Below are 14,525 nucleotides of genomic sequence, written 5' to 3' on the forward strand. Positions count from 1 at the left end.
CAAGAAGAAGTAAAGGATATTTGTCTTTGTGAAGCGCATTGTTAGCCACTTCAGAGTGCTCAGTTGCAAGGCCTTTAGGATTGGCTGTCTCTCAGCAGATCCAACTTTTTAATAGAATCACACCCAGATTGGTCATAGGAAGAGGCAACAGAGCAATAGCTTCCCTGAAAAACTAGCTGAAATAATGAAGTATTTTATTTTAAGTACTGCTGTTTCTGAAGGTATTCATCCGTATTTGGAAACTTTGTCTTCCACAGGAACTCAGCTAGTGGCTTGCTTTCTACCAATGCTCATTGCTTTTCTTTTGGATGAGAATGCCCTAGGATCAGCCACAAGTTCAGCAAAGAGTCTACATGAGTTTGCTTTGCAATATCTGATGCAGATTGGTCCACAGTACTCTTCAGTCTTTAAAAAACTGATGGCCTCTTCTCCACCAATGAAAGCCAGACTTGAATCAGCTGTGAAGGGTAATCAGGAAAGCATAAAAGACAAGACAACAGCTAAGCATGCAGAGAGTCCTGGAAAAAGTTCAAGTATCCAACTGAAGACAAACTTTCTGTGAAATAACTTGTTTTAAATCCTAAGCACTTTGTTATACAAAAAGTTCATTTTCATTTCTAATTATTCTCGTGATAAAGTAGTACTTTTGTTTCCAGTTCAGTTTTGTTTAACTTTAATAATGTTAGCATATTATAGCCACATTCCCAAGGAGTGCAAACGTGTACCTTCGTATGTGTATCTATTGATCTTAATGATGACCTGGTATCCTTCACAATGTGGGCTTTGCACCTGTGCAACAGTCCCTTTGGAAGAATTTCAAGCTCTGCATAGCATCCTGAAGCTCTGCCCTTCACGTGCAGAGAGCGCTTGGTATCTTTGGCACCAGAGTGCTTAGTGTCTCAGTTCCTTCATGACTGCCATCATGAATGGTTCCCTCAGTTTTTGCTGCTTGTGTTCAGTTCCTGAAAGAAACAATTTATGGTTTGCTTTATAAGTTACACTGAGATTGTAGTTTTCTCTGACTACTCTTCGTCTGATGTTTGGAATTTCCCTCTAAAGGACTCAAGGAAGACTTTTAAGCAGTGTTCTTCTTCTTTCTGCTTAAAACCCTCCCCTCTTCCGACAAACACAACCTTTGTTTGCTCTGTCTTGGGGAAGATTATAATATCAGTCCCTGTAAAATTTGCTTTTCCCTCAGAAAAGCATAGAATTGTGCTTAAGAGCAGCACCTTACAAAAAGGCCCTTTGGTAGTTGACCCCAATTCTGCACTCTCTGTTGTCGCTGACACTGTCGACGTCCACGCTGTCCAAGTTGGACTTGACTCCGAAACCTTCCTCTGCTTCCCCAACTTTAAAAAAAGCTTTGTGATGTCTCTAAAGATAGCCATAGTCATCACAAAAAGTGTACACATGGGAAGGAGGACTCTCCCTCAAAACACCGGAAAAGCCGCCCGCTGCTTTCAGCGTAGCCTCGTCAACCACCGCCTACTACGACGCAGGATGTCTTTCGAACGCCATCCCCAGCGGTTGTTCAGGCTGTTCCCTCGCATTCATCCTCTTCTTCGTTGGAGGTGATTGAAGTAACTTGCACAGCTCCACCCCCAACAACGGCATTGACACTGATTCCGACGTCTATCTCTGTGCCCATGCCGAAATGAGGCTCTGCCAGGATCCAAGCATTGTTGTCGCTATCTACCTCAACCGAGCACACGTCTGCCAAGTACATGCCTGCTTTTTCGACTGCTCTCCCAACATCTGTCTTTAGATTACATTTGCCTTCGAAACTTTGTGTCAAAGGACTTTCCTCTCTTACACAACATCAATCCATTCTGGCTTCTCCAATGATGACACCTTCTGGCTTCACCTTTTAGAGGTTTTTCCCTCCACAGTCTTGGTGCTGACAATGCAGCTAGCTTGGACGCCTTTGAGATTCCTAAGACACCATCTGCATCTCCAGTATGTGCAACTCCTTGCTGCTCTCCATCTCACCTTCCTGTCCAAGCCTAGAAGAAAAGGCTTAATTTCTCACTCACTGCCTACTTTCCTTACTGGAGATGGCTGGACTATTGGAGCTTCTCTGGGGCCCTGGACTCAGGTTTTATCAGGAGGCTGGGGAGATTTAAAAACCCTTCTATACATGCCTTGCCCATCTCTGCCATATGATTATGAAGAGGTCTGGCTTTGGAAGCTCAAGAGACTCCAGTCTACCACTGCTTCTCAAGATCTGTCATCACCTGTCCTTGCAGACCCATCCTTCAAGTGTCCACTGGACCCCCCTTCTGTGCCACAACCCCCTATGGCACCTCCTCTTCCTTTACCTATGGATCCAGCCCATCCAGCTTCGCCTGTCAAACTAGCTACCCGCTGCACACCTGCTATTCCAGAAAAGAACTTCTCCAACCTTGAGTACACCTCTTTCCCTTACTCTTACACTGGATCCACACATATAGACAACCCATCGGATCCTTCTTCCGATGACAATGTGCCAAATAATCCATGCAACTCTCCTACTGAGACCCAAACATACCACATCTAAAAAGCCAAAATGGCTAGAATTATTGGCTTTGAACTAAAATCTCCAGCCCCATCTGTTAAGGATTTTGTTGCCTCTGCTACAACTTCCTAGCCTGCAGCACTTCTCATGCTGCCAGTACTGATTAATTCAGCAAAAGGTGCCTGAGATGCTTCAGATACTGCCACATCTACCTCCAAAAGACTCAAAAATTTTAGATTCAAGGAGCTTGATTGCAGGTTTCTATTTAAGCACCCTCCACCTAATTCGCTTGTTGTGGACTGTGCACTGAGCAGCAAGTCCAGTCAAAGGCTTTCTGCCCCACTGACAAAGAAGGCAGAAAGCTAGATTCCATTGGCCAGAAAATTTATTTGCTATAATGTCTATCCATGAAAATAGCCAACTATCTGGCCTGGATAGCCAAATTCCATTATTCAGTCTCGGAAGGGTTCAAAATGGGTGGATATTTCATGCCAAAGTATTAAGTATCACCAAACAACTTATGGAAACAGAATCCTGCACCATGATTAGCACCTTCTCTCTAAGGTGTCACACCTGGCTCTGTTCGTCCTCTCTGCAACCTGATATGAAAGATAAGATTTGATAGGGAAGGCCTCCTCAGCTCTGACAGATGAGACTATGCAACATATGAAAAAGTAAAAGTTTACAGCTAAAGCTTTCACTTGCTCCTCTGCTCTACAGTCCTACTCCCAGAGGTTTAAGAGATTCAACAGACCTCAATACCAGTACAACCAAGCTGAGTGAAGGGATAACAAAGTCCTTCCAATACTCTCAAAAGTGTTCCTTCTCTCAAAGGGGTAGCCACAATGCATCAGCATCCAGCCAAGCAGAGTCTTTTGATTCCCAGGTTCCCCTGCCTGTGGGAACTTTTATCCCCATTCTTTCTATCTGGCATTTTATCATATCTGACACCTGGATGCTAAGTGATACGATATGAAAATATCATAAAATATGATATGATAAATAAAATAAATGTCTCATCTCCACTAGCTACTAGACTCCCTGCTCTGGTGGGCTCTACCAGAAAACCTAGCAATGGGTATCCCCTTCCATCCTCCTGTTCCTACCATAACACTTAACATGGATGCCTCCCTGAAAGGGTGGAGTGCTTACTGTGCAGGGTTCCATACAGAACCACCAACAGTCACTCCTTCACATAAACCTTTTGGAGCTCTTGGCTGTTCTCTTGCCCCTGAAAGCTTTTCTACCAATTCTGAGTGGCAGGACACTCCACATCCTGTTCAACAACAGGATCACAATTACTAACATCAACTGCCAGGGCAGCACAATATCAAAATCCCTCTGCAACCCATCAGTTCAGAGATTGATAGGTTTATAGATTGGTCTATAAACTATCAAATCTACCCACTGGCCCTTCACATAAAGGGCATTGACAACATGTTAGCGGAAAGTCTCAGCAGAGAAAAAAACCTCTCTTGCCAATATGAATAGGAGGTCAACCACGATGTTGTCTCTATTTTCCTTCATTGGTGGACTCCCCAAGTAGAACTTGGTGACCCAGAACAACAAAGTGCTGCCTCTTCTGCTCAAGAGCGGCAGTGGGCGTACAGTCCCTGCGGGATGCCTTTCAAATAGCCTAGGCCACACATCTGTTCTACTTCTTCCCAACTTTCCTTCTTTTGTCACGTATTCTCAGTGAAATCCTATAGCACAAGACAAAATTCATAATACACCATGGTGACTGAAGCAGCCGTGGCTCTCCCTTCTCTTATAACCGTACTGAAGCCTCCATTGCTGCCTGGATTGTGCCTGGATCTTGTCTCCCAGAACAGAGGTTAGGTGCTCCATCATGGCCTCTGGACATTGAACATGATGACCTGGAGGCTGAACCTTTAGAGCAAATATTGCTCCATGAGTGGAAAGCCTCTACCAGACAACTATACCTGTAAATGGAAGAGGTTTGTCAAATATGCAAAATTATGGGCTTCAAAGCAACTGTTGCCTTGGTCAACCAAGTCCTCCTGTTCTTGACTTCCCTGAAACATACTGGCCTTTCCAATTCATCCATAAACGTCCATATGTCAGCCTTGTCTGCAAGAACACAACAGCAGTTACTATAGGGTTCTAACAATGACAATCAAGCCAAAGAACCCTAAATATCATTAAAATACCCAACACAACTCATTAAATATATAAACTATGATGTTTATATCAAGACAATAAAATTATTATTAAAATTCTTATAAACCAAAACAAGTCAAATAAAGACCCACATGGATTCCAAAAACTATAGACTAAAAGATCCCAAATTTCCCAAAGAAACATCTCAGTCCATTAAATAATATGATCCTAAAATCCCAGAGCTTTTATCTCAGTTTCACTAGATTTACTCAAACCTGATTCCCAAATGTCCTTTACAAATAAGGTATCAGATGAAATCTTAGAATGAATCTTCAAGAGAGAAATTATTCACAAAATGCCAAATCACATCTCCATTAAATATGATAAAATTAGTTCTCAGATGAAATGAATATCTTTCTCAAGTGAAATATAAAATGGAATCACAAAAATTCTTCATGGTAATACATATATAAAATACCAAGTGTTGAATCACAACTCCACCAGATATCGTAAAATCCAGTTCTCAGATGAAGTGAATGTCCTTCCCAAGTAGAGTTCCAAATGGGATCACATAATTTTTTAAAAATGAGAATATTTAAAATGCCAGACACATTTCAACAAGAAGTCTTCCTCAATGACATTCCATATCCCTCAACTATCTAAAAACAAACACAATAAATTGCTAATAACATACAAATAAAACCATAAAAACTTATACAGATTGGGTTATATAATACCTTTGCCATAATAAGTGCTTGGATACATTAAGATATTGTAACCATAGCCAGATCTCATTATCCACATGCCATTTATAAAACACCTTAAGAACTAAATTTAGATTCATAGATTCATACACATATGCATATCACTCTCTATGTAAACATACACATTTGTCCACAGTTATACTATACCACTCATAACACAGCCACCTAATGGTGCAGCAGGAAAATGACTTGACTAGCAAGAAGTTGCCAGTTTGAATCCCCGCTGGTATGTTTCCCGGACTATGGGAAACACCTGCATTGGGCAGCAGCGATATAGGAAGATGCTGAAAAGCATCATTTCATACTGCGTGAGAGATGGCAATGGTAAATCCCTCCTGTATTCTACCAAAGACAACCACATGGTTCTGTGGTAAACAGGAGTTGACACCAACTTGACGGCCCACTTAATTTTATTCATAACACATCTTGTAGTTTTATTTCACCCATCCAAAAAACTGTATCTGATTTATCTAAAGATCGCCCTATATATTCTCAGATCTCCAATCAAAATCAAACTTAAAATTAGACTTCTTAAATATATCTGCCATATGAAGATAGTATTGATTTGTAGAGTCTTTCGCATGTATCCTCGTCCAGAGGTGCTCTTACCCCTGAACTTCCAGGTGGAAGTCCAGGGCCTCCACACCCCCTGTGGAGCCCCCCAATTCTCTTCAGTCTGTCCTGGTATGGACGCTGTGCCACTGGCCCTTTCTGCACCAGGCAGCCGAGCATAACTGTGATGTATGCTGAGAAGCTGAACATGACCTCTGCTTTAGAGACAGAGCAGGGAGTGGAGAAAGAAAGATGTGGTATGGAAATATGTTTCTGCTAATACATATTTGCATAAATATATCTGTTTTATATTCTTGTGAGTTCAGTTGCTGTTTGCCGTCAAGAACCGACTTGTTAAAAATAATGCATGTGTCATGGGGTGTGTGTGTGTATGTATAGAGGGCTGATACTTAACTTGTGGCGGGGTAGAGGGGCTCCAAAGGCCTTTAGATATAGGTTCCAAAATTACGTAGGTGCAACTCTGACCTCTTCTACTCACAGTAGTTCTTGCCATTACTGCTGCTCAGAGAGTTGGCAGACTCGTCACCCTAAGAGCTGATGTTCCTTTACTTTGTCCCTAATAAAGTTGTGATGCGAACTGATTCCTCCTTACCTAAAGTGGTCTCAGATTTCCATTTTAACCAGGACATTGTTCTCCCCCCGGGAATGCTCTCTGCATTCCCTGGACGTCCGGATGGCAGTTCTCTACTACTTGGACAGGACCAAGAGCTTTAGAAAGTCTGAAAGACTCTTCCTAGCCTTCGAAGGTGCTAATAAGGGCCAACCTATACCCTGCCAAAGACTTTCTGAATGGCTAGTCCAACTAATCATTATCTGTTGTAACAAGCAAGGTGTTAAGCCTCCTGACACCATCAAAGCCCATTCCGCCAGGGCCACCTCTGCTGCCCACTTACCCAGCATTGCCTTTTCTGAAATACAGAAAGTCACCACTTCGTCTTCTAGCTTAGCTTTTGTAAAACACTATGCCCTGAATATCCACGCTACGTCTGAGGCTGGTTTGGGGTGGGCTTTACTTTTAAAAGTTCTATAGTTTTACATTCTCAGACCTTCTTCCTTCAAAGAGAGCTTGCTATTCATCCACATTGTGAAGGATACCAGATCACTGTTAAGATAAACGGGTTGCTCACCTGTTAAGTTTTGATCTTTTGGTGATCCTGTATCATTCACAACACCCACCCAGCTTCTCCCCTCTTTCGGATGTACCTACTGCACTTACCTTAGTTACTTTGTAAAGTCCATTTTACACAGTGGCCTTTCAGGAACTGAGAGACTAAACACTCTGGTGCCAAGGATGCAAAGTGCGCTCCGCACACAAGAGGTTGACCTTCAGAGCGCTATAAAGAGCTTGAAATCCTTCCAAGGGGACTATTGCACAGGCACAGAACCCATGCAAATGACACTAGCTCACCAAAAGATCAAAAGTTACAGGTGAGCAACCTGTTTATCAGGAGATTGACTGGTAGTAGCAGGCACTGTGTGTACAGCTGTGGCTTCTGGATATGGAAATGGCAACCATGTGTTGTACCAGTTTGTATATACAATTCCTGGTGTAGAAGAGGGCTTCTCTTGCTCAACTAGAACAAATGCTGCATTTTAAAAAAATGCAGTGTTATGACTCTCATTGTGTTTGTTTCTAAATACTGAACAGTATTCTGCATACAAGATATCAAATATTTTATTAGGTATATCAGAACCTGTGAAATGTTTACATTTAATAAAACTGCATATTTATGTGACATTTTGATCTTAGCACAAGTTAACAGGAAAGAAATGCCTGTGATTTGCCAGTGCATGTTCCAGAACCACACATGCATCTGGACTACTTGCATTTGATTTTGGTGTACCAGCTCCCATTGGGGAATAAAGAAAAAAAATTAGAATTTTGAAAAGCAGTTTACAGATTATTGCTGAGAGCTGCTTCAGCAAAAATCCTATGGAATTAATTAGTGTATGTTCATTGTTGGCTCCCATGGAGTGTGGTGAATGAAAGAGGTAAAATTCTCTCCTGCTGGGGTTAATGGCACAAAATATGTGGCTAGCTTCACTGAAAACATTGCAGTGATGCATGAGTGATGTATGATGCATTGTCACTAGGGCTACAGGGTGGCACATCAAATGTGAGTGTTGGCTTGAATATATTTGGAATACTATTTAATCAAACATTAAGCTGCAGTTATTGTTAAAAATGCTAATTTTTGCCACCTGAATCAATAAATTACTTGCAATTCTGTAATGTGTTCCAGCTGCTAATTTAACAAACAGCATCAAGTAAAAATATTAAAAAATTCTTGTAGTCCATACGTTTGTAAAATGACTGTTAAGTATTTCAAATCCAGCTATTTTAAGGTATTAATAACTTCAAATTCCTCTGAATTCTAAAGCTCAACAGCTTTATGAAAATCTTCTCGTGCAGTAGTTTGGAACACTTATGGTTGCAGAGTTAAGCACATGTGTATGTTTGAAGCCTTATTGCTCCTTAGAAAGTCCCAGTTATTCAATAAATCTCCTTCTTAAATTTTAATAGGATAAACAGTTTCACTAATTTTATGCAAGTGCCTTTGCAAAAGGCATATCATGATCATTTCATGATCTTCCTGTGATCAAACTGACATGTACAGTAGGTCATGCACATCCAGGTGCATATTATTCTAAGAAAAAAGGGAGACTTATTAAAGTGGGCTTGTGTTAATCTGTCATGAGAACAGAACAAAATGGTACTTTCTAACACTGGCTTATTTTATTATAGAAGTCAATTACTTCAGTTATTAATTTTAAGAATAGTATTAGCAGCCATTGCATTGTTCTTTTAATGCCAGTATTACTCGATATAAACCAAATGTTAGGAGAACTGTAGTATTTCTGTCTAAGAATTGGTGGGTGGGGTGGGCAGAAATAGTATCTATAGAAGACTCAGGAAGAGTGTACTGTATTTTACTATATATATTTTGTACATAAAATTGTAAATTGTACAGAATTAACCGCTTGAACCAAATTCTAATGAATCATTTTCTAATTTACATAAAACTAATTTTCTTCACTTAAGTGTTTGCTTGCTATTTTATTAATAAAACTTGCATTTGTTAGAGAATTATTTTTCTGCACTGCAATCCCTGTCTTAAGAACACTTATTCTGCAAGTTAGTATTACTTCAGTGCCTCCATACAGTAGAGGTGTGCTTTTATTTCCAATTTCTCATTGACTTTTCATTCTTCACTTTAAATTAGAATGGCTGCTAATGAAGTATCCTTTGAGATAACAGTAGCAAATTCTATTCTAATTGTGCTGAATTTTTCTGTAGCCTTTGAAACCATTTGAAGAAGGGTGTTGATGGTGTAACTGTGAGCTTGAAGGACCACTTCTTACTACAGTGTGCTGATTGTAGGTTCTGGGCTCGTCAGCTTTAGAGTGCTTCAAGATATCAATTCAATAGGAGTCAAGTAATGAAAATTGACAAGCCTGTTACTTGGTAGGAAAGGAGAAGTACATTTACATTTTCAAACAGTTATAAGTTGGTAGATGCACATTACACCAGCATTACAGTCTGTCTTTCCTGAAGACCAGGTTCATCTAGTCCAGCATTCTAATAGTGGCCAGCTGCTAGGAAGCATACAAGCACAGCATGAAGGCAACAGTATCTGGTATTCAGAAGTATACTTCATTTGAATAAAGGGATTCTGTGTAAATCTACCAATAGTTATTCATGCACCTATCTCCCTTGAAATTATTTAGGGTCAGTTCACACTATCTGATCCATGGTCAGTAAATAAATAAATCTGGGATTCCTTCTGTGTGCATGCTGCTGAATCTGATCATGTGAACCTGAAAATGTTTGGCCATGTCAGCCAATTGACACCAAGCCAATTGCTAATCCTAGATCTGAACCCTGGCTGTCCATCTCAGGTAGATGTCAGAGTGGTGTGGTGCTAACCCCACATGGCCAAAAATATATAGACTCGCATGATGGGAAATTGGGAGTTTGTGAACTGCGGGAATCTCAGATTCCCAGTTTATTGGCCATGGATCCAATCGTGTAACCAGCCCTTAATATTTGTGTTAAAGCTTTCTAACTCCTTTCTGGAATTATTGTAATCTGACTTAGTTTTCAAATACCCAAAGGCATGCTTCTTACATATACTACCACCACACACTTTCATCCTATTGATATTGCTATGATCTAACCAGGGTGGTTTCTCTATTATTACTATTTTAATCGGATATCAATAATGAGGTAGCTATTTAGTCCTAAAATTCTGTTCCCCCGAGGTTACCCCAGTGTGTTTGCTATGCATTTGAGAAGAATATTAAGCAAGGAGTTAATTTAATAGTGTGGGTGGGTGGTACTGGTATAAATTAAATAGTAAGATGTGTAACCCTTCACTTACATCTTATAACATAGCCAGGGCTATCAAAATGGTTAGCAATAACCAGATGTTTAGTACTGCTTGTAGTTGCATTCCAACAGCAGGAATTGCACAGCTAGCCCTGGATGCTGAATGTGGCAATCCAGACATAGGAATGTAGGAAGCTGCGCTGCCTTCTGCTGAGTCAGACCACTGGTCCATCTAGCTCAGTATTGTCTACACCAGGGATTATCAGCGTTGGGTCCTCAGATGTTATTGGACTTCAGCTCTAATAATCCCCAACCAAAGGTCACTGGGGCTGGGGATTATGGGAGTTGAAGTCCAATAACATCTGGGGACCCAACATTGAGAATCCCTGGTCTACACTGACTGGCAGTGGCTTCTCCAAGGTTTCAGGCAGGAGCTATTCTCAGCCCTAACTGGAGATGCTGCCAGGGATCGAATCTGAGACCTTCTGCATGCAAAACAGCTGCTCTACCACTGAGCTACAACCTAGTTTCCAACGGTGGCATACATGGGTCTCACATTGCATGGATCCAAACAGGAATTCATTAATACATGAAAGCCTGCATCTGCAGCACATAACCTTCATGGAATTGGGATAAATATATAATTTCAGCACTTGAACATAATGCTTTTGCATTGTATGAGTCAGTCGAAGTCTATGGAATAAGTCAGAAAATCTAATACAAGTGTGGGAGTATATGTATAATTATGGTGAGAGGTAAAAAGTTCTGTATTAAGGCCTGAACATTCTATCAGTTATAAAATCCAACTTATTCATTCAACCTGCCTGAAATTTTGCATGGAATAACTAGACTATGAGAACTGCTCATAGAAAATTGGTGCAAATCTGTTAAGAAATGACAGATACAGTAGTTTCAAAACAGATACAGATACAGTAGTTTCAAAACTGACCCCCTAAGAAGGCAATTTTCACATGTAAGGGCTCCTTGGAAGAAAAGCAGGATAGAAATGTATAAATAAATAAACAAATGTTTGGCTGAGGGTAACATACCTTTCTTGCTTTCCCCGCCTTGTTCATTTTTAAATGGACCTTAACATTCAGGTCCAAACTGCTGGGGGGGAGACAGTGTGTGTGTATTTAAAAAATTAGTTGTGTATCTATATATTCTATATATATAATTCTCTAAGGGGGGATCCATGGCTAATCCCGTGCGTGGCAGTTCTCGTGAGAGTTCATGAGCAGAAGCGCCATGGTGATTGGGCAGTGGAGATTCCATATGCAGATAGGGAGGAGGAGTCGGTGATGGTTAAGGTCAGTTGGAATGCAACTGTTGCTGGTCAGATGATGTTCTTAATTGTAGAGGAGAGGAAGGAACACACACACACACACACACACACACACACACAGATAGTGGCCAGGGGTCTGCGAAGAGAGGGGTCGTGAGGGAGGAAAGAGCCCCTTCAGGAAGAGGCTGCCATTGTGTGAATTATATGAGGAAACAAGATGAACAAGATCTGTTAACTCAGGAAGGAAGACAGAGAGGAAGAGCGAGTGGAGAAGAGAAAAAGAAGGGCGACGGACAGGCCCAGGCCTGTCAGCGGCCTGAGGGGGGAACGAGCAGCTATGGTGGGGGTGGCAGCAAGGAAGGGCCCGGTCAACCGCTGATGCTGATGCTCCTGTGGGGAGGAGCAGGCACAGGGCTTGGGTGAGGGTGGGGAGATCTCTGGGAATAGGGATATTGGCACCTTGGCCAATAGGCACTAGCAATGCTGCAGCCATGACCAAGAGGGGTGAGGGGGGTGGAAGCAACTGGATGGAGGATGAGGAGCAGAATTGTGGCTTAGATGAGGGTGGAGAGATCTCTGAGGTGAGGGGGGCTGTGGCAGGGGCTGTGGGGAGCAATCAAGTACTAGAATGTAGATGTTCTGCGCGGGTTAAGCTAGTTTAAATTAATAGTCTTTGAAGTCTCCATTATAAAGACTAATCAGGTCCTGGCATGTATTGCAGTGTATGGCAGAAGTGGTATTTGATACTGGAGGAGGAATGGGGAAATACTGACAAATATTGGAGAGTGTCACTTACACATATGGGAATAGACTTCAGAAGAATGATTCTAAATAAGCACTTGAATATTCAGGATCAAGACCACCAAGGATCCTCAGGCAGCAAGAGGATTCTGTTTCTCTTCAACCTGCCCATCACGCTGTCCTTCAGCAAAGCATGGAAGAATTTACTGTGAAGAAAGTCTATTGATTTTATTGGACTGGCTTCTGATTAAGTGCTCATAGGATTGGGTGTCAACCGTGACCACTTTCCAGGAATAAAAGTTCCTCTAGAATCCAGTGCAGGTTATTTGAGGACTGCAGCTAGATGCTATGAGAACACAGATCTGTCGTATGATATTGAAGGCACATTCTCTAAGCCATTCATTTATGGAGTGCTGCACAAAATGTCACAGTGTAGGCAGAAATCAATCGGCTGTATCTTACAAGTGATTGGGAAAGTGGCTTCTGTTGAATTTGTCAAATATTGAGCTGAAAGACCAAGGCAAAGTGTTGGGTACATGGAACTTTATTTGTAAAGTCAACATAATATACAATGTTTTTACTGCTTACATGGAGCAGAAGTTAAGATGACCCTTAACTTACTATTTTCATGTTTCTCAGAGTACAAGTGAAAACTGTAAATACCTTAACACTCATGTTAGACAAAGGTGTTTGGATATTTAATAATCTTGTTTTTGACTGTGGTTCAGGTAACTATAATGAACAGATGTAGGGAAAAATCACCTCAGATTAAAAAAAAACCCTGAGTTTAATTGCTATGCTGATTAACATCTTCCTGCAAAAAATAAAAAGTCAAGTATTATTTATTTATATTTACATACCACCTTTCATCCTAAGACCCCTGGGTGGTTAACAAGATGAAAAAAACACAATTCAGTAATATTGTTTTTCAGAAACAAATGCAGCTAAACATTTAAAAAGAGCAAGGGACAGTTCATTGATCAAAAGCCTGAATAAAAAGGGCAGACTTCATTTTCACCCAGTATAAACTGGGAGGAGAGCTGGTCTTGTGGTAGCAAGCATGAATGGCCTCCCTTGCTAAGCAGGGTCTGCCCTGGTTGCATCTGAATGGGAGACTGTGTACTGTACTGTAAGTTATTCCCCTTAGTGGATGGAGCCGCTCTGGGGAGAGCAGAAGGTTCAAAGTTCCCTTCCTGGCATCTCCAAGTCAGGGCTGAGAGAGATTCCTGCCTTCAACCTTGGAGATGCCGCTGACAGTCCGTGTGGTCAATATTGAACTAGATAGACCAACGGTCTGACTCAGTATATGGCAGCTTCTTATGTTCCTAAACTGGATATGCATGTTATGTAACCATTGCATTACAAAGGAACTTCCATTCTGTATTCTACCTGCTTGTTTGTCGATTGGTAACATCCTAACATGTTGCCACAGGATGTTGCATTTTGGTTATTTGGTTAATTATAACGAACGGTTCCTTATTGCATTTGATGTGCAATGTATTATAGACCTGCATAGCTTCAATAGCCAACCACTTGCATGCTTGACCCTTGCCCTTCATGGCTTATTAAATCTAGTAGGGAGAGAATTTTTAGCTTGGTCCAGTAGGTTTTAAACACCTCATTGAGAGGGGGAGTGGTCCCAGTTCCACTGAAGGAAACTGCTATTCGATCACTCCTAAAGAAACCCAGTCTGAACCCTGAGGATGTAAACAACTATAGGCCTGTGGTCAATATTCCCTTCCTAGGCAAGGTGTATAGTGGCTGACCAGTTCCAGACATTCTTGGAGGAAACAGACTATCTAGATCCTTTTCAGTCAGGCTTCAGTTCTGGCTTTGGAACAGGAACTGCAACATTGTTAGTTGTGTACAATGAGAATACATCACCCCAGTATGCTTTTGAAAAATACTACACTTACTTGATCATCAATATAGACTTAAGGCCAAATTAGATGCTATGCTGGCAAATGTGTGCTAGGGGTGTGCAAACTGGTTTTATATTGAACCAGTTTGGTTCGAAGGTTCAGGGTTAAGCCAAAACACCCCCAGTTCCGCACAACCCTGGAATGAACACCACCCTCCCAGTTTTTTAAAATAATTTTTTTCTTTTTGACTTTCTCCCTCTGGGGATGGGTTCTCAGAGGTGGCGGGGTGCGTGCATGGAGGTTCCCCCTCTCCCCCACTGGCCTTGCTTTTTGTAAAAATTGTCCGGTTTAGATT

General features: G+C 41.3%; 2 protein-coding genes across 8 annotated transcripts in view; one reads left to right on the forward strand and one right to left on the reverse strand.

Annotated features, from left to right (window-relative positions):
- Nucleotides 1-8,989, forward strand: part of HEATR5A (HEAT repeat containing 5A) — a 119,830-nt gene extending 110,841 nt beyond the window's left edge. For all 7 annotated transcript variants that reach the window (XM_053284331.1, XM_053284336.1, XM_053284337.1 and 4 more), the window contains one exon: nucleotides 258-8,989. In XM_053284331.1, the coding sequence (XP_053140306.1) occupies nucleotides 258-562 (305 nt within the window). In that variant the 3' untranslated portion in view covers nucleotides 563-8,989. The remainder of the gene's footprint in view (nucleotides 1-257) is intronic.
- LOC128351554 (uncharacterized) overlaps nucleotides 1-14,525 on the reverse strand; it is a 67,805-nt gene that overhangs the window by 42,282 nt on the left and 10,998 nt on the right. Inside the window, exon 3 of the mRNA XM_053311252.1 lies at nucleotides 726-962. Within this exon, the coding sequence (XP_053167227.1) occupies nucleotides 892-962 (71 nt within the window). The 3' untranslated portion in view covers nucleotides 726-891. The remainder of the gene's footprint in view (nucleotides 1-725; nucleotides 963-14,525) is intronic.

Source organism: Hemicordylus capensis, chromosome 1, assembly GCF_027244095.1.
Source record: "Hemicordylus capensis ecotype Gifberg chromosome 1, rHemCap1.1.pri, whole genome shotgun sequence".
Lineage (NCBI taxonomy): Eukaryota > Metazoa > Chordata > Lepidosauria > Squamata > Cordylidae > Hemicordylus > Hemicordylus capensis.